Source organism: Ranitomeya imitator, chromosome 6 (genome assembly GCF_032444005.1).
Source record: "Ranitomeya imitator isolate aRanImi1 chromosome 6, aRanImi1.pri, whole genome shotgun sequence".
NCBI classification, from domain to species: domain Eukaryota; kingdom Metazoa; phylum Chordata; class Amphibia; order Anura; family Dendrobatidae; genus Ranitomeya; species Ranitomeya imitator.
The window spans coordinates 284,740,265-284,760,856 of NC_091287.1; the positions used below are offsets into that span (position 1 = coordinate 284,740,265).

General features: G+C 45.8%; 1 protein-coding gene across 2 annotated transcripts in view; it reads left to right on the top strand.

Annotated features, from left to right (window-relative positions):
* The window catches only part of C6H5orf22 (chromosome 6 C5orf22 homolog), a 145,740-nt gene that overhangs the window by 8,908 nt on the left and 116,240 nt on the right, over positions 1 to 20,592 (top strand). For both annotated transcript variants that reach the window (XM_069730618.1, XM_069730616.1), the window contains exon 2: positions 9,543 to 9,688. In XM_069730618.1, coding sequence (XP_069586719.1) covers positions 9,648 to 9,688 — 41 coding nt within the window. In that variant the 5' untranslated portion in view covers positions 9,543 to 9,647. The remainder of the gene's footprint in view (positions 1 to 9,542; positions 9,689 to 20,592) is intronic.

Here is a 20,592-nt window from a genome sequence, read left to right on the forward strand (position 1 = left end):
AGCCAGTGTAATGACTGGCGAAGAGCGGACGCGTCCGAGTAGCGATTAGCCAGATGGACAACTCTGGCTGCTGCATTAAGGATTAAGTAAAGTCGAGTAAGGGGGAGGCCAATAAGTAGAGCATTACAGTAGTCCACGCGGGAGTGGATCAGGGCGACAGTGAGGGTTTTTGTTGTTTCCATGGTGAGAAAAGAGCGGATTCTAGAGATGTTCTTTAGGTGTAAGCGGCACGAGCGGGCAAGAGATTGTATATGGGATGTGAAGGAGAGATCGGAGTCAAACATAACACCCAGACAGCGTGCCTGCTGCCGGGGTGTTGTTATGGTGCCACCCACGGAGAGGGAAACGTCAGATTTAGGGAGGTTAGTAGATGGCGGGAGCAGAAGTTCAGTTTTGGAGAGGTTGAGTTTCAGATAGAGAGCGGACATGATGTTGGAGACTGCGGACAGACAGTCAGTGGCGTTCTGTAATACAGTGGGGTTAAGGTCAGGGGATGACGTGTATAGTTGTGTGTCATCAGCGTAAAGATGGTACTGAAAGCCAAATCTGCTGATGGTCTGTCCAATTGGGGCCGTGTAGAGAGAGAGAGAAGAAAAGGGGGCCAATAACTGAGCACTGAGGTACCCCAACAGTGAGCGGAAGAGGAGATGAAGTGGAGCCAGAGAATAGAACACTGAAGGAGCAGTCAGAAAGATAGGAAGAGAACCAGGAGAGAGCAGTGGCATTAATGCCTAGTGACTGGAGCCTAGGGAGTAGGAGAGGGTGATCAACAGTGTCGAAAGCTGCAGAGAGTGGTCACCGTTACGTTTTGCTGTCAGAAGGTCATTGGTCACTTTGAGTGCTGTTTCAGTCGAATGTAGGGGGCGGAAACCGAACTGTGAAGGGTCTAGGAGGGAGCGAGTGGAGAGGTAACGGGTAAGGCGAGAGTGCTATCTAACCACGTGACCAAGGCAGCCAATCAGTAGTCTCAACTTATGCCGCAAAACCACTGACACTAGTGATTGGCTGCAGTGGTCCTGTGGGTAAGTGGCCTGTGACTGCTGCAGGAAAGTAACCCGAGACTGGCAGGGATTTAGTCGGGTAAGTAAGAAATGAGCAGATCTGACAATTTGATTTGCAGCAAACTTATTGTCCGTAAATTGAATGTCCCTTATTATGCTTTTGGGGTCTGGAAAGACCTCTGTGCAGAATAAACGTACAGCCCTTGGCGCATCTTCTCACTGCTGCTCTCTGTACATTCACGCAAGGCTGGACATTGTCATGGCTGAGTGTTCTGGCCTAGGATGCGGCATGTGGTGATGTCATACTAGAGATGGGCGAACCCGAGCAGTAAAGTTCAGCGTCCGTACTGAACACCTACTGTTCGGGCACAGACCTCACCAGGAAACTGATGCCTATCCATTACTACTATAGTAATATTGTACATAAACACAGCCAGAATAAAGTCCTTTAATTGAAAGAATGACTCAGACTCCTTTAACCCCTTAGTGACCGGGCCAAACTTTTCAAATGTGACCGGGCCAAATTTTTCAAATGTGACCAGTGTCACTTTATGTGGTAATAACTCTAGAATGCTTCAGCAGACTTCATTGATTTCTCCTACCCCATGACGGCACTAACGAGAGAGAGAGGGATCCGCCCTCAGGGACAGGAAACCCACAGGTTAAAAAGGCGGGACCTCTCCTCCACCTCAGTTCGGTTTCCTGTCCCTGACGGGGAACCCACAGCTCACCGTTCGTCGCGGGATTCCAGGGACCATCGGACCGAATTCAGGCAGCAGGGGGCCCTGTCGCGGTTCCGGGTGGATATCCTCCCTGAGGACACATTCCGGGGTCGGCGGGCCCTGTTGGTATGTGTGGAGAAGAAGCAGTGAAGAGGAACAAGTCTGCTTCTTCTCTCTTTTCTACAAATCAGCCGGTAATAGGTAGCGGCGGTTACCTGGGAAACCGCCGGTCTGATGGAGCTCAGAGAAGGGGGTGACGCCGGTCACCAACAGGAGGCTCTGGTATGAGCAGCGGCGGCTGCGGGAATCCCTCCGTCCCTTCTGTGAAGCCGGCGGCTAATGGAGCGCGCGCGAGGCTGGCGCGTCTTACTGCGCAGGCGCGGGGGTCACTTCCGGGGCGGCGCAGGGGACCTCTGGGTAATCCGGAAGTCGCCTTGCGCCGCACTGTTAGTATATAGCAGGAAGAGAAGGGGCATACCGCTGCTCAAAAGACACCACCATGAGTGGAATAGAGCAGTCGGTGGAAGAAATTTCACAGGCCCCTGTGACTAAGAATCCGAAGGAGCGCCATTCGTCACGAAAACCTACGCAGCGCAGCAGCTCAGGATCCCAGCGCAGCAGAGGCTCTGGTGGATCCAGGAGGGAGACGGTGGTTCAAGTGGAGGAGGCGTCCTCAAAGCCACAACCGGTATCTTCCTCACATTAGGAGGGTAAGTGACCTCCGTGAAAGTATATATTCTAATAGGGGTTTATTGTTTCCTAGGGAAAGAAATGCCAAGGGAAAAGTAAACATAAAGTGTGCCCGCTTTGTTCAGCAGATTTGCCAGATTCATGGGTTAAAAAACTCTGTGCGTCATGTATTAGGAACACCATTAATGAGGAGACGCCGAGTTTCACATCTGAATTAAAAGACTTAATTAAAACCCAAGTGGCAGACGCACTAAAAGGTGTAAAAAACCGTAAAAGAAAACGTAAAGAAAAAACTCCAGATTACAGCTCCAGCGAGGGAGATAGCTCGAGTGAGGATTCAGATAGCTCTACAGCTTCAGCATCCTCCTCCACATCTTCAGAAAGCGGTCGCAACTGCTTCCCAATAGATGAAACGGATGCGCTGGTAAAAATGGTTAGGGCGACAATGGGTCTAGCAGACACTCGTTCCAAAAAATCTGTACAAGATCTTATGTTTAGTGGCCTGGAACAAAAGAAGTACAGAGTGTTCCCATTAAACGAAAAAATTCAAGCCCTTATAAAAAAGGAGTGGAAAAGACCAGACAAAAAAGTACTGTTAACACCCAAAAGGAAATACCCATTTGACGACCCAGCCTGCGCATCATGGGGAAAGGCGCCAAAATTAGACGTCGCCATTGCGAAAGCCTCCAAAAAATTCGCTCTGCCTTTTGAGGATATGGGGACCCTCAAGGATCCCATGGATAAAAAGGCCGATGTCTTTCTAAAGGGGTCCTGGGAGGCCGCCAGCGGGGGGCTAAAACCCGGTATAGCTGCTACTTGTACAGCGAGAGCTCTGATGGTCTGGCTAGATCATTTAGAAACTCAATTAAAAAATAAAACCCCGAGAGAGTCTATACTGGACTCAGTGTCAGCAATGAGAGGTGCCGCTGCGTATCTAGCAGATGCCTCAATAGACTCAGTTAGGCTGACGGCAAGATCAGCTTCTTTCTCAAATGCGGCTAGGAGAGCACTATGGCTGAAGTGCTGGCCGGGGGACCTGCAAACTAAAGCCAAATTGTGTTCAATACCGTGTGAAGGTGAATATTTGTTCGGTCCCACCCTAGACGATGTCCTCGAAAAAGCGGTGGATAAAAAGAAAGCCTTTCCAGGATTCCCAAATCAGTCTTACAGGCGGCCCTTTCGAGGGAGGAGGTTCACACAAAGACGCCCCCCAAAAAACCAAAAGGAGGGGTGGGAAGACAGAAAATTCAAAAAAGGAGGTTTTATGTTTAACAAACCGGATAATAAAAAAACAGCCGCAATGAGGGTGCGCCCCAGGTATGAGGGAGACTGACCCACTTTCTTCAAACCTGGGAAAAAATTTCTGGAAGTGCCTGGACTTTAAACATCATAAAGACGGGCCTAAAATTAGCTTTTCACACAATGCCACACAGTCCGTTTGTGGTTACACCACAAAGAAAGTCGGAGATCGAGCAACTGAGTATCCAGAGGGAAGTTCTCAGTCTTCTGGAAAAGAAAGTCATACAGGAAGTTCCGCGACAGGAAGAGACGAGGGGATTTTATTCCCTGCTTTTTCTTCGAACGAAGCCGGACGGAACTTTCAGGGTGATAATAAATTTGAAACAACTAAACAAATACCTGGTGATAGAAAAATTCAAAATGGAAACAATAAAATCATGTGTCAGATCCCTTATCCCGTCTTGTTTCATGACTGTTATAGACTTAAAAGACGCGTATTATCATGTGCCAATCCATCCGGAGTTCCGAAAATACCTCAGAGTGGCAGTAATGATACAAGGGAGACTAAAACATTACCAATACAGGGCTCTTCCGTTTGGTCTAGCCATTGCCCCAAGGGTATTACAAAATTAATGGCGGAAGTAATGGCCCATATAAGGGAACAAAACATATTGATTGTGCCTTATCTGGACGACCTCCTAGTGATGGGCAGTTCCTCTCTACATTGCAGCCAGCAACTAAACAGAGTGATGGTAGCCCTATCGAATCTAGGATGGTTTTTGAACCTGGAAAAGTCCAGGCTTATGCCGTCTCAAGTACAGCTGTACTTAGGGATAGTAATAGACTCAACAAAGCAAGAGTGTCGTCTGCCGGAAGAGAAAGTATCCAATATGGTACATCTAGTGAATCAGTTGAGTGTCTATCCTCACTCTAAGGAAAGCCATGTCTATACTGGGGTCAATGACATCCTGTATCCCAGCGGTCCAGTGGGCTCAGAGCCACTCGAGAGATCTCTAGTGGGAAATACTAGAGGCGGTATCCCACGCAGGAGGAAATTTAGAGACGCAATTAAAAAGATCCCCTCGGACAAAAACTTCCTTAGCCTGGTGGACAAATCCGTCCAATCTCAGGAGGGGGGTTCCATGGGTGTGGCCGGTCTCGATAATCCTGACCACAGACGCAAGTCCTTGGGGGTGGGGGGCCCACCTAAACAGGCAAATTGCCCAAGGTCCTTGGTCAGGGGAAGAAAAAGACCTTACTTCGAACATGGAAGAGCTTTTAGCAGTTCAGTACGCCATCAATCATTTTTTAGCATCCCTCCGTTCCCACCACGTGAGAGTACTGACGGACAACAGGGTGGTAGTAGCATATTTAAATCACCAGGGAGGGACGAGGTCTCAATCCCTAATGAAAGTAACAAATTTCATCATGTCACAAGCAGAAGCCAACTTGTCCTCCCTGACAGCCCTCCACATAAAAGGGTCAGAAAATCAAACTGCAGATTTTCTAAGCCGAACCCAATTAAAACAGGGGGAATGGGAGTTAAATACAAAAATATTCAAACGCATAGTGGATCTTTGGGGGGCCCCGGACATAGATCTATTTGCAAACAATCAAAATCGGAAACCGGAGGCCTTCTGCTCGATAGATCCTCGGGGGAGTCCAGTAGCTATAGACGCGTTGTTAATTCCATGGAAGTTCCATCTAGCTTATGTGTTTCCTCCGATAGCTCTAATTCCCTTAGTCTTGAAGAAGATCAGGGAGGACAGAGCCAATGTGATATTGATAGCTCCGTTCTGGCCGAAAAGAGTGTGGTTCCCATGGTTACGCCTAATGTCTATAGCGGATCCTTGGGTACTCACGGAGATCCCAGACCTTCTGCATCAAGGGCCAGTGAATCACCCACAAATAAAAAGTTTGCATATGACGGCCTGGCTTTTGAAAGGGAACTGTTAACAAAAAGGGTGTTTTCTTCAAATTTAATCTCTACCCTGCTGGCCAGTAGAAAACCAATAACCACCAGAGCATACGGGAAAGTCTGGAAAAAGTTTCTCTCCACGTCAGGGGTTGTCCTATCGAATCAGATGCCAATTCAGGAAATCCTAGAATTCCTGCAAAAAGGATTAGAGAAAGGCCTGGCAACAAACACCCTGAAAGTTCAGATTGCAGCATTGGGTGCCCTTTATAACCAGGATTTGGCAGGGAATCACTGGGTAAAAAGATTTATTAGAGCATCTACTAGGTCCAGACCAGTTATACATCTCACCGCTCCTCCCTGGGATCTGAACTTAGTCCTCTCAGCACTAACTAAGGCGCCGTTCAAACCTTTGTCAGGCTTCACTGAAAATAATATCTTGGAAAACCTGTTTATTGGTGGCCCTAACCTCAGCTCGCAGGATTAGTGATCTGCAGGCCTTATCAGCCTACCCACCTCTAACCCAAATATTAGATGACAGAGTAATCCTTAAAACTAACCCTTCTTACCTTCCCAAAGTGGCGTCAAAATTCCACAGATCTCAAGAGATAGCGTTACCATCTTTTTGCCCCGATCCAAAAAACAAAAAAGAGGAGGCTCTACACACACTAGATGTAAAGAGATGTCTAACGCACTATCTATCAGCCACAAGGGAGTATAGGAAAGAAAGGGCTCTGTTTGTCTGCTTTCAGGGACCAAATAAGGGTCACAAGGCATCGAAAGCCACGTTGGCAAGGTGGGTAAGAGATGCCATCAAGATGTCATATACCTCTTCCGGAGAACAAGCTCCGGACACAATTAAGGCCCATTCAACCAGGTCGGTGGCAACCTCTTGGGCTGAACGTGGTGGAGCATCAATAGATCAAATATGTAGAGCAGCCACTTGGTCTTCCCCCTCTACATTCTTCAAGCACTATCAGGATAATCTATCTTCTCCCTCAGACTTAACTTTTGGTAGGAGAGTTCTTGAGGCAGTAGTCCCACCCTAAACTTTCATTCTTTGAAATTCTCTTGTTAGTGCCGTCATGGGGTAGGAGAATATCGTAGTTACTTACCGATAACGGTATTTCTCTGATCCCATGACGGCACCTTTATATTCCCTCCCTTCACGTATGGGTGTCCACACTACTAATAATTTAAGTCACGAGGTGTGCATAAAAAAAAAAAAAATTTATATATATATGTGTGTATGTATGTATGTGTGTGTATGTATGTATGTATATATATATATATATATATATATATATATATATATATATATATATATATATATATATATATATATATAATATATATATAATGTATATAGAGAGCAGCTTATATAAGTTATATAGTTATGATTCGTTGTGTAAAAATAACCAATTAAGTTACAGCAGAAATTCCCTGCAAGGCTCTGTAAACCAACTGAGGTGGAGGAGAGGTCCCACCTTTTTAACCTGTGGGTTTCCTGTCCCTGAGGGCGGATCCCTCTCTCTCGTTAGTGCCGTCATGGGATCAGAGAAATACCGTTATCGGTAAGTAACTACGATATTTGAGACCCTTTTTTCGTGATACTTTGTACTTTATGTGAATGGTATATTTATGTTGATATTTTCTGCCTGTATTTATAAAAAATATCAGACATTTGACAAAAACAAATCTAAAATAGTCATTATATAACATTTCCCTCATATCTGTTTTACATCAGCATCATTTTTAAAATATCCTTTTTATTTTGCTAGGATGTTAGAAGGTTCAAAATTGTAGCAGCAATTTTTCATTTTTTCAAGGAAATCACAAAAAAAAAATTACTTTTTTAGGGACCTATTCAATTTTGAAGTGATTTTGGCGGACCTTTATATTGTAAAATCCCCAAAAGTGAGACCACTTTAAAAACGGCAACCCCTCAACGTATTCAAAACTGTCAGGTAGATTAACCATTCGTATGGTTCTCAGGAATGACTGCATAGTGGCATGACAGAGAAGAAAAATATTATTTTCGCCACTTACGGTAAATGTTACCAACTTTTTAGCAGGCCGCTATACCCGCAGACTCTAAGATCGTTATTTGGCCATTTAATTGCCATGGCAAACATTAGGACCACGCAATCATGATGTCAGGATGCCGATGGCGTTAAAGAAGGAGCCCCCCACACTCTGTTAACCATTTAGATATCCTAGTCACTATTGACAGCAGCATCTAAGGCAGTGTTCCTTAACTCCGGTCCTCATGACCCCCCAACATGTCATGTTTTCAGGATTTCCTTACGATTACACAGGTGATGGAACTATTGCTTGAGCAGGCGATGAAATTACCGTATCACCTGTGCAGTTCTAAGGAAATCCTGAAAACTTGACCTGTTGGTGGGTCTTGACTGGAGTTGAGAAACACTGATCTAAGGGGTTAAAAAGCCATGGTTGACTCCAAAACCGATCAATGCTGATACAGCAAGGTGTCAGCAATAGTGTACAGTTGACAGCTGTTGCATTTTCACCAGTCTGGATGCTATTAGCTGATATGTGAGGCCAGTAAAAAGACGTATTGGTGGTCACTAAGGGGTTAATTCTAAATTAAACCATACTCATGTCATCGTCCTTTCCTTTGAAGCCCTCATCTCCTGTAATAAAACAAAAATAACCATATCCTTCACTCTCCGTAGTTCTGTCCCACGCTGTAGTCCATGTCTGGAGGATAAACAGTGACTGTCCAGGCTGAGAACCTCCAATGAATGAGCTGCTGCGAGCTCAGCATTAGTGAGCAGAGGTGACATCGAGGTTACAGCCGTCACTGAGGCTGCGTTCCCAGCCGGGCCCCTGAACTGCAGGCATCTTGGTGAGCTCACCGCTTGCACAGTGAGAAAAAGCCTGATTGTGCTGCGGTGAGTTCACCTGGAGAAATTTCTCCCAGTGAACGCTGAGTACCATAATTTTTGTTATTCTGTCGCAGATGTAGAATCCTGCATTTCTCCCTGTTAAATGCTATTAGACGCTGCCCATTGTTCGAGCTTATCTAGATCCTTCTGGATCCTTTCTGTCTTCTCTACTGTTAGCTATTCCTCCTAGCTTTGCATTGTCTGCATATTTGATTTCTATAGTTTACCATCAGTTCCCTTATCTAGATCATTTTATAAAAATATTTAACAACACTGGGGCCAGGACAGAGCCTTGTGATACCCCACTTGAAACATTCTTCCAATTGGATGTGCAATTATTTCCACTCTTTGAGTATAATCACTGAGCCAGTTCTGAATCCACCTAATCGTAGCCTTGTCAGTCCCATATGAGATAATTTATCAAATGCTTTGCTGAAGTCGAGAGATCCTATGTCTACCGCATTTCCGTTATCCACCCAGTCAGTGTTCCGTCATAAAAGGAAATTAATTAGTCTGGCATGACTTGACCAGCCAACTATCTAATGTGTATTTGACTTGTGTTAGTGAAAATCGCCATTCTCGGTGGGTAGCACTGTGAGAATGTGAGGAATAGCTGTCACCAAATGAGCTTCTAGTTGGTAGCCATCTAATATGGCTTTCTTTAGGATTACTTCATTTGGAATATTGTGGGAAATTTAGTTTTCTAGGAAATTTTTATTTGAAAAAAAATAAAATAAAAATACTGCCTCAAATTGGGATGTCTTGTATCTGCAGCTAATTTACCAAAGTACTCTCTAGGAAATAATGCCGCCTGCAGTGATGTGATATTTTTATTATTGTATTTCAGTGCCTTTTAGAGATCCTTATTAAAGTACTAGAAATAGAAAATAGTTAGTTTTACCATACTGTATATGGCACAGTGCAATGTTTTCCTAGCTTCCATTGCAATTGATCTTGTTAAATCCAGACATGGATATGGAATAACCAGCTATGTATGTAGTACATTATTGTGAGCAGGTAATTACGGGCTGTAAGAACACATCATTTTCATTGTTTCCCCCAGGTGCTGCCATTTATATACCGAGCTATTGGATCGAAGCACTTGCCTGCCAGTAATATTAGCTTCATTCACTTTGATTCTCATCCCGATCTCTTGATACCAGTAAATATGCCTGCGGATACGGTATTTGACAAGGAAGCCCTGTTCAGGTGAGTCTACACTGCCATTTATTAATTGTACTTGACTTGGGGAATTGGCTGTTATCCTAAAAATAGGCAGTTGAAGTGATTATTATTACTGCTCATCATAGATCTGTATGTTGCCAAGTGATCCTGTGCTCGCACTGCTATAAGTAGAACACCCACTGTCAGTGCTGTAAACCAAAAAGTCATAGTTACTCACCGATAACGGTGTTTCTCGGAGCCCATGACAGCACAAAAGGGGAAATGCATCGAGTCTAGCACACAGACCTAGGCTGGAGTCACACACAAAATATACCGTAAAAAAAAAAAAACACACACGGTCTGTTTTACATGGATGAGAATCGCAGAAATGTTCCCCAATAGTGATCCGCATGCAGTGCGAGGATGCTATTTTTTTATTTTAAAAAAGACAAAAAAAAAAAGTAGTAGTTACTACGGAGAGAGGGGATCCGCCCTTCAGGCATATTACAACATTTCTTAATAGAGGAACCCAGTGCCTAAACTATACTATATAAATTATATGTAATTAAAGGTGCTCACCGCACTCGTGATGGGAGGGAATAAGCAGGTTCTGTCATGGGCTCCGAGAAACACCGTTATCGGTGAGTAACTATGACTTTCTCAGTCTCCCATAACAGCACTACGGAGAGAATTGCAGAGACTAACCTTAGGGAGGGACCACCGCCTCGAGAACCCTTCGTCCGAAGGTTAAGTCAGACACAGAGGCTAGATTTAATCTATAGTGTCTAAAGAAGGTTGATGGTGATGACCAGGTGGCCGCCTTACAGATTTGCTCTATCGATACCTCTGACCTCTCAGCCCATGAGGTAGCTACTCATCTTGTGGAATGCGCTCTTATACCATCTGGGATCGTATTCCCCGTGGATAAATATGCCAAATTTATCGCCTCCTTTATCCACCTTGACAAAGTACCTTTGGATGCCCGGAATCCTTTTCTGGGACCCTGAAAACAGACAAACAAAGAGCCTTCCTTCCTATACTCCCTGGTGGAATCTAAGTATTGGACTAGGCATCTTCTGACGTCTAGATTATGGAAGTTCTGCTCTTTCTAATTTTTTGGGTTTGGGCAAAAGGACGGCAGGGATACTTCTTGTGACCTATGGAATTTTGACGCCACTTTTGGCAAATAGGCCGGGTCGGGTCTAAGAGTGACTCTATCATCCAATATTTCAGTGAAAGGTGGATTAGAGGATGGGGCTTGAATGTCACTTATTCTGCGTGCAGATGTTAATGCTACCAAGAGAATGGTCTTAAGTGATAATGTTTTAATGGGAATCGTCTCTATGGGTTCGAATGGAGGACCCGTTAACGCCGAGAGGACTAAATTTAGGTCCCATGAGGGCATCTTTAGAGTAATTAAGGGCTTTGATCTTTTTACTGCCTTAATAAACCTTATTATCCATGGGTTGGCCGCAATATTTTGATTATAGAGTGCTCCTAGAGCTGTTATCTGTATCTTTAAGAGTACTGACCGCCAACCCCTGTTCCAGATCTTTTGTAGGAACTCAAGTATTTTAGGAATTGAAGGCCCATCCTGGACTTTTACCTTGGAGACAGACAGGAATTTTCTCCATGTTTTCCCATATATTTTAGTAGTGATAGGTTTTCTACTTTTTAATAGCGTAGCAACTAAGTTGTTTGAGAAACCCCTTTCTTTTAATAGTCTCCGTTCAAAAGCCATGCTGTCAAATGCAAGTTCGACTCCTGTGGGTGGAAGATCGGCCCTTGCTGTAGCAGGTCTGGTATATTCAGTAGGATCCATGGGTCTGAGACCGATAGCATCCTCAGCCAGGAAAACCACGTTCTTTTTGGCCAGAACGGGGCTATAAAGGATCATTTTTGTTTTGTCCTCTCTGACTTTCCGAATGACTGCCGGGATCAGAATGGTTGGAGGAAAGGCATAAGTCAACTTGTGGGTCCATGGAATCAGAAAGGCATCTAGAGCCTGGGGATTCCCTTCTGGGTTCAGTGAGCAAAATTTGTTTACTTTCTTGCTTTTGGAATCAGCGAATAAGTCTATTGTTGGTGTTCCCCACATTTCGGTGATCTGGTTGTAGATAGATTGGTTTAGGGACCACTCACCTTGTTTTAACTGAGTTCGACTCAAGTAATCTGCTTTCTCGTTGCTTGAACCCTGAATATGTAGCGCAGAGAGGGATAGTAGATTTTCTTCTGCAAGCTTCATAATTTTGGCGGAGGAACTCATCAGTGATCGAGACCTTGTTCCTCCTTGGTGATTTATATACGCTACAGTCACTTTGTTGTCCGAAAAAATTCGGACATGATGTCCCAGAATGTAGGTTAGGAAAGATAGAAGAGCATGATGCACCACCCAAAGTTCTTTTTGGTTTGAGGATGCTGATAGTTCCTGAACTGACCAGTTTCCCTGAGCCACTCTGTCCCCCATGTGAGCCCACCACCCTCTGGGACTCGCATTGGTTGTTATTACCCGAGATATTTTTGGCACCCAAGGGACTCCCTTTGACAGGTTTTGGTTCTTTCCCCACCAAAGAAGGGAATGAATAACTGAGGAATTTAGGTTGACCCGGCTTTCCAAATTGTTCTTAAGTATTAGCTGCCATTCTAGTATGTGCCACTGAAGCTCCCTTGTGTGGAATTGTGCGAAGGGTATCGCTGGTAGGCATGAGGATAGAGAGCCTAGTAGCGACATTGCTCTCCTTAGTCATGGAGGGATTGTGTAACGTTCGTGCTATCATGGTTAATATATTGTCCTTTTTGGGACCTGGGAGTCGGCATTCTTGAACCCGGGAGTCTAATGTAAGTCCTAGGAACTCCTGTACTTCACAGGGTTCCAACTTTGATTTTTTTTTACGTTTATGAGCCACCCCAAGTCCGTCAGAATGGTCATTACTCAGTCTCTCTGTTCCCTGCAACTTTGAGCCGAGTTGCTTGCAATAAGGAAATCGTCTAAGTAAGGGACTATTAGTGTATTTTGTTCCCTTATGTGAGCCATCATTTCCACTACTATTTTCGTAAATATTAGCAGAGCAATTGAGATCCCGAACGGGAGAGCCCTGTACTGGAAATACCTTATTTGTCCCTTTATGGACACTGCCATCCTGAGAAATTTTTGAGATTGTTCGTGGATGGGCACATGGTAATATGCATCGGTTATGTCTATCACGACCATGTAGCAATTCGGGAAAAGGATTTTTATGGTAGACTTTATTGTTTCCATTTTGAATTTGTGATTTTTCCCTTCCCTATGACGGCACCAACGTGAGAGATGGTTCCAGCCCCCCCCAGGAACAGGAAACTTGCATAGGAGATAAAAGATGGGGGCGGCACCTCCTCTCCTCAGTTTGGTTTCCTGTTCCTGCGGGGAACCTGCCACATCGTCCCAGAGGGATCTCTCTCTGGAGGTGCCGGTCCAGAGACAGAGGCCCACCTCGGGAGCAGCTGGCGGTGTATACGGCCGCATCACTCACGTGGGGTGATCCGGAGCTGTGGCGTCCGTCCCGCGGGGGGGGGGGCTCCCCGGTGTCCGCTCCTGGCTGGAGGCTGGATCGGGGCAGAAGCGTGTCCCATCACTAGGCTGGCGCCGGGGTGAATGGAACTACTTCCGGGTTCAACCGGAAGTAGCGTCACACGCCGAGGAGAGCGCTGTGCTGACTCTCCCGGGGGGAGGAAGTCAGGGGCGCTCACACCGCTCTCTCCCCGGTACTATATTAAGAGGCAGGGCATAAGCAGCAGTGCCTACAGCCTCTTCAGCATGGCGGACCCGACTGCGGAATCGCCGGTACCGGTGGACGTTCCACAGACCTCCGTGGTAAAGGTTCGGTGGGTGAGTGCCTTTGTAAGGCAAAATGACATGTCAGTAACACAGTGTTTCTGTATTATATTGTGCAGGGGAGGAAGGTTACGGCCAAGCAGAAAAACAAAGTCTGCGCACTCTGTAATAGAGCTCTCCCTAAAACTTATGACAAACGGATCTGTCGTTTATGTATAGAAAAAACGGTGGCCGAGGAGTCCTCATCACTACTCCAAAATATAAAGAATATCGTGAGGGATGAAGTAAAAATCACAGTGAAGGAGCAAATGAAACAGCATGGACTGTATAGCTCGGAAAATCCACCTCCTAGACCTGCCCAAACCTCTGACGTGGAATCAGAGGGTGAACCTGGGGAATTGCCGCCTGATGGTGATTCAGACTTACTCTTCGGATGAAGAGTGTGGGCGGCCGTATGTACTAGCTGAGGATGTTGGGAAACTGCTTAAGCTAGTTAGAGCAACATTGGGGGTTGAAACACCAAAAGAACATAAAACAACTCAGGATTCTATGTTTAGCAACCTAGAAGTAAAAAAACGCAGAGTCTTTCCCTTTCACTATAATGTTTTAAACTTAATTAAAAAGAGTGGAAAAAACAACTAAAAAAATGTCAGTTTCCCAGACCCTTAAACGCAAATATCCGTTTGAGGAAGAAACTTGTGAAAAATGGGAGAAAGCACCTAAATTGGACTCTGCAATTGCAAGCACTTCCAAGGGCATAGCGCTTCCCTTCGAAGACATGGGGGCCCTCAAAGACCCTCTGGATAAAAAGGCGGATGCCTTCTTAAAATCGGCATGGGAAGAATCAACATGGGCATTCAAGCCAGGGGTAGCCGCTACCTGTACAGCTCGGGCCATGATAAAGTGGTTAGAGGAGTTGAGTGAGCAGATAAGGAACAAATGCCCTAGGGAGAGACTCTTAGAGGTAATACCCTCACTTCAAAATGCGGCAGGCTTCCTCGCAGATGCCGCCATTGACTCAGTGCGGTTTTCTGCCCGCGCATGTGCCCTCTCCAAAATTGGTCAGCTGACTTTCAGTCCAAAGTCAAATTATGTGCAGTCCCCTGTGAGGGCCAGTATCTCTTTGGGAAGGCACTTGATGAGATTCTAGAGAAGGCAGCAGATAAGAAGAAACACTTCCCACCTCCCCCCTTCTCAAGACGGCGGTGGAGTGATAACCGGCGTTCCTTTCGGGGTTCAGGAAAAGCAGGCCGGGGTCGGCCGGGGGATAGATCCACCCGTGGGAAACCCTGGGGTGAGAGAAGAGAAAGAGAGGAGATCTCTTCAATAAGCCTCCTCAGAAATCAGACCCTAAACAACAACAATGACGCCGATATCCGGGTGGGAGGAAGACTTCGGTTTTTTTGTCCACCAATGGAAAAAATTGCAGACATCACAGTGGGTAGTATCCCTACTAACCGAAGGCCTGCGTCTAAATTTCACCTCCCTCCCTCCTCCTTGAGTAAGTCACCCATGTCGCAAAGAGGAATCAAGCAACATTGGAAAGGGAAGTTCATCTCCTCAGGGAGAAACAAGTTCTCGTAGAAGTACCAACACAAGAAGTTGGGAAAGGATTTTACAGTACCCTATTCCTCACACCGAAGCCAGATGGTTCGCTAAGAACGATCTTCAATCTGAAATCCCTAAACCAATACATCAAGGTAGACAAATTCAAAATGGAGACGTTAAAAACTACAACAAAACTGCTATATCCAGGCTGTTACATGGCAGTTAAAGACCTCACAGATGCCTATTATCACGTTCCCATCTGTGTAGAACATCAACAATTCCTAAGACTAATAGTAGAAATAAATCAAATCCCCACTCATCTACAGTACCAATGTCTCCCCTTTAGGGTGTCTGTGGCTCCCAGAATTTTTACAAAAATAATTTCAGAGATAGCGTCGCTGGTAAGGAAGGAAAATATCTTACTAATACCATATCTAGACAACTTTCTCCTTGTGGCAGACAGCCAGGAAGAATGCGTACTAGCAGTCTCAAAGTACGGGACCTGTTATCCAGATTGGGATGGCTGATCAATTTAAAAAAATCAAAGATGCATCCAGTCCAGATACAGGAATTCCTAGGAATTCAACTGGACTCAATCAGGCAAATTTGTATCCTTCCGGACAGGAAGATCAACGCCATAAAGCAAAAGATAAATCAGACGCAATCAGGCCGGCCTATCTTGTTAAGAGAAGCCATGTCCCTTCTGGGGATGTTGACAGCCACAATCCCAGCGGTTCGGTGGGCACAAATACATTCAAGGGAGTTGCAATGGCAAATACTGACCGAACAGGCAAAAGATCCCCACAATCTGAACCAAAAAATCGTTCTATGGCCACAAGTACAGGATTCTTTAATTTGGTGGCTAAAAATAGAAAATGTAAAAAACGGGGTACCGTGGTCAGCCCAAGATCCGGTGGTCCTAACCACGGATGCAAGCCCTTTCGGTTGGGGGGCACATTTAGAACATCAGATTCTGCAAGGCAAATGGGATCCTCAGATGGAGTCAGCATCCTCCAACCTAAAGGAGCTAACAGCAGTAAGGCTAGCAGTTCTGCAAGCAGAAGAAATTGTCGAAGGGAAACACCTAGTGGTCTTGTCCGACAACAGCACGGCAGTCTCCTACATAAATCGTCAAGGGGGAACAAGGTCAAGATCTCTGTTAGAAGAAACCAAAAGACTGTTTGCTTGGGCAGAAAATCACCTCCTATCTTTGACAAGTACCCATCTGAAAGGAACAAGCAATCTTGTTGCAGACTTCTTAAGCAGGCATATACTACATCAGAACGAATGGTCTTTAAACCAGGAAATTTTGGGGGAAATCTGTGCCTTTTGCGGTACCCCACAGATAGATCTCTTTGCCACAAAGCAGAACCGGAAGGTAGAAAGGTTCTATTCCCTGAACCCGCGAGAGAACCCAGAAGGATTGGATGCGCTGTTACACCAATGGGATTTCCATCTGGCCTATGCGTTTCCTCCGTTTCCGCTGATACCGACAGTGTTGAAGAAGATCCGGGAGGAGGGAACACGAAAAATACTGATTGCACCCTTGTGGCCGAAGGGGGCCTGGTTCACCTGGCTCAGGCATATGTCCATATCGGACCCATGGATCCTTCCAGAAGTACCGAACCTTCTACATCAGGGTCCAGTGTTCCATCCTCAAGTACACAATCTGCGTCTCACTGCTTGGAACTTGAGAGGGGGCTTCTACTAGGAAAGGGTTTCTCAGCTCCGTTAGTTTCTACTCTGCTATCCAGCAGGAAAAAAACTACATCTAATAAATATCAAAAAATCTGGGAGAAATTTCTAGAGTTCTCAGGGCGACGCCTATCAACCACCACTCAGAAAGTTCTAATAAGAGAAGTCTTAGAGTTCCTCCAAAAAGGTCTGGAATGGGGGTTATCTACCAGCACCCTAAAGGTGCAAGTTTCAGCGCTCGGCGCGTTATTTGATAAAAAATTGGCGGATCACCCCTGGGTGTACAGGTTCATCCGAGCCTCCTTCACGGCCAGACCATTTAAACCTCAGCCAAAAGTTGCTCCCTGGGATCTAAATTTAGTGCTTCAGGCCTTAACTTGTCCTCCTTTTGAGCCTCTTAGCTCTATATCGGAAAAAATCCTAACCCTAAAAACGGTTCTCCTGGTTGCCCTGACATCTGCCCGACGCATTAGTGAAATTCAGGCTATATCTATTGCTCCTCCATACACTACAATTCCGGAGGATAGAGTAATAATCAAAACTGACCCGGCCTTCTTACCAAAGGTCAATTCAAAATTCCACAGGGACCAGGAGATTGTTTTACCCTCATTTTGTTCCAATCCAAAATCCCAGGGAGAACAAACCTTTCATTGCCTGGATGTCAGACGTTGCCTAATCCAATACCTGGAGGTGACAAAATCATGGCGACAATCTTCAGCCCTTTTTGTTTCCTTTCAGGGAGCAAACTGGGGTAAAAAAGCCACAAAATCTACTATTGCTCGGTGGCTCCGCATGGCTATCGCACTCTCTTACTCATCTGCAGGGCAATGCCCTCCACTAGGGGTGACAGCACACTCCACAAAAGCTATCGCCACATCCTGGGCAGAGAGGGCAAACGCGTCAATAGAGCAAATTTGTAATGCGGCGGTATGGTCTTCACCCTCTACCTTCTTTCGCCACTATAGGTTAAACTTGGGGCTTTCAAGTCTTGCCTTTGGGAGGAGTGTCTTATTGGCTGTTGTCCCACCCTAGGAGTCTTCTTCTATTTTCTCCTCCCACGTTGGTGCCGTCATGGGGAGGGGAAAAAATAATTGCTTATGGGTAATTTGATTTTCCAGATCCATGACGGCACAGTATTAATTCCCGCCCTATCTTGGTGATGGTTGTGTGTTACACAAAAAAAAAAAAAGTATATGTATATATGAGTTAAGAAAAAATATATACAAAAAAAAAAAAGGTATATGTATATAGAATGTATATATGAGTTAAGAAAAAAAAAACTGATGGGGAAATATAACTGCGCCTACGGCAACGATAGAGATAAATGTAATGTTACATTGAACCTGAACTAATAAAGCGCTTACCTTACATACTCTGTCAACAAACTGAGGAGAGAGGTGCCGCCCCCATCTTTTATCTCCTATGCAGGTTTCCTGTTCCTGGGGGGGCTGGAATCATCTCTCACGTTGGTGCCGTCATGGATCTGGAAAATCAAATTACCCGTAAGTAATTATCATTTTTCTTACGTATCTGTTTAAGTTTTTTAGGTTTATAATCGTCCGAAAGGACCTGTCGGGTTTCGGTACTAAAAATAGAGGGGAGAAAAAACCTTCCCCTATTTCTTGAGGGGAGATTTCCCGAATTACAGATTTCTGCAGTAGGGAAATAATTTCTTTCTCTAATGCTGCTTGTTCTGCTGCCGAAGAACTTGTTTTTGTTACTATGTAATTCCGGGGGGGGGGAAGAAACAAAATCTATTTTTAGACCAAGCTCTCTGGGGGGTCTACGACGGAAAAATCTCCTCTTCCGAAAGGACTGTCTGAATGGGGCTGGTCCCAGATTTGGAAACCCCTTCTTTATGTCTCTCGCTTTCTGGAGGATGTCATCCAGGGTCTCCCCAAACAAGAAATTCCCTTCGCATAGGATAGAACATAGTTTTAACTTTGTTTGGAGGTCTCCAGGCCAGCTCTTGAGCCATAAGGTTCTTCTGGCTGCGTTGGAGAGAGCAGCAGCTTTAGATGTTAAGCGCACGGAGTCTGCTGAGGAGTCCGCCAGGAACGCTGCTGCTGCCCTAATTACAGGGATTGAATCCAGCAACTTATTTCTGAGTAACCCGTCTTTAATTTGACTTTCTAGCTGGTCAATCCACACCATTAGAGATCTGGAGGTGCAGGTCGCTGCAACTGCAGGTCTCAAGCTTCTCTCAGCCGATTCCCATGCCCCTTTAAGAAACGTATCCGCTTTCTTATCTAAAGGGTCTTTTGAGGGTACCCATATCCTCGAACGGGAGCGCGAATTTTTTCGAGGCTTTGGCCACCGCTACATCCAGTTTTGGTGCCTTGTCCCAGGAAGAAGATGCCTCGTCTTCGAAGGGATACTTTCTTTTAAGCGAGGGCACCAAAGAATTTCTCCTATCCGGTTTCTCCCACTCTTTTTTTTTTTTTTTTTTTAATTAGTGTCTGGACATTGGGATTTAGAGGAAATGTTCTTTTTTTTTTTTTTTTGTCCCAGACCTCCGAACATTACGTCTTGGGCCGTTTTATTGGGTCTGGGATCCTCAGCCCCCATAGTAGCCCTAACGGCTCTCACTAGAGTATCCACTTCTTCTAGTGGGAAGCAATGCTGGCCCGAATCTTCCTCGGAGGAGGATAGGGAGGAATTAGAATCGTCCGATTCTGCATCTTCAGATGAGGAACGGACAGAGTGGGAATGTTCCGTCTCCTTCACTTTATCCTTCCCTTTTTTGGAAGATAAAAGGACATTCTGAACCTCAGACCTAATTATATTTTTAAGTTCAGACGTGAAGTCGGGGGTCTCCTCACATAATAAGCGTTGGATGCATGATTTGCAAAGCTTTTTGTCCAAGGTTACCGGCAAAGCTTTGTTACAGGTGGGGCAGGATTTATTTTTCTTTTTCTCCAACCTCTTCTTTCCCTATTAAGGGAGAAGAGGGAACCCCATTATAAAATATGTACATTCACGGAGATCACTCACCATTCGGATGTGGAGGCAGGTACCGGTTCTAGAGGAGAGCCCGGGTCTGGTAGAGGAAGTTCTTGAGGAGTGTTAGTCATTGCAGCAGATCTGCTGCGCTGTGTGGAACGGCTGCTTGACCCACTTCTCCTGGTACTCTTTGGGTCTGTCTTCCTGTGGTGCTGCAGCTCCTGCTGTGGATCGCTATCCTCCATGGTTACAGGGAGATGGTGCACACATAGTGCGACAACTATCTCCCTATTTGAATCCGGCGTCACCCCCGGCGTTCACCGCACTTCCGGTCTCCTGCGCACATCCTCCAGGGAGAAGAAGCTACCACGCATGCGCGCGGCGATGACCCAGAAGTCCTGCCGCATTTCCGGAGCGGCGGCCATCTTTCTACACCCGGAGCGTGCGCTTATCGGCACAGGAGCTCCGGGTGATCCAGCGCCCCTTCCTCCTTTCAGAGTCGGTGGCGTTCTCCCTCCGCTCACCCTGAAGAACCCCTCGGTTCCAGCGGTGGTGGCTTCGGGAGCCGGACAAGCCGCGGCAGGAGCCTCCTCGCTGCCGGAACCCGACCGCCCGGTCCATCGGTCTTCATAACAGGTACCACCGAAAAGAGGTTCCCTGTCAGGGACAGGAAACCAACTGATGCGAGGTAGAGGTACCGCCCTTTTATCTGTAGGTTTCCTGTCCCTGAAGGGCGGATCCCCTCTCTCCATAGTGCTGTCATGGGAGACCGAGAAAACGACCTTCTCCCTTCATTTCTGCCTTTTCTTTGATCTTACTACAAATCCTAAAGATCGCATCGGGAGGGTGGTAATGTCACAATGGGGCAGGCATGCGGCGCTGTTGTTGCCTAATGGCATCCTGTAATCTAATGACTTTTGCATCAGTGGACTCATGTGCTTGACGCCTACGC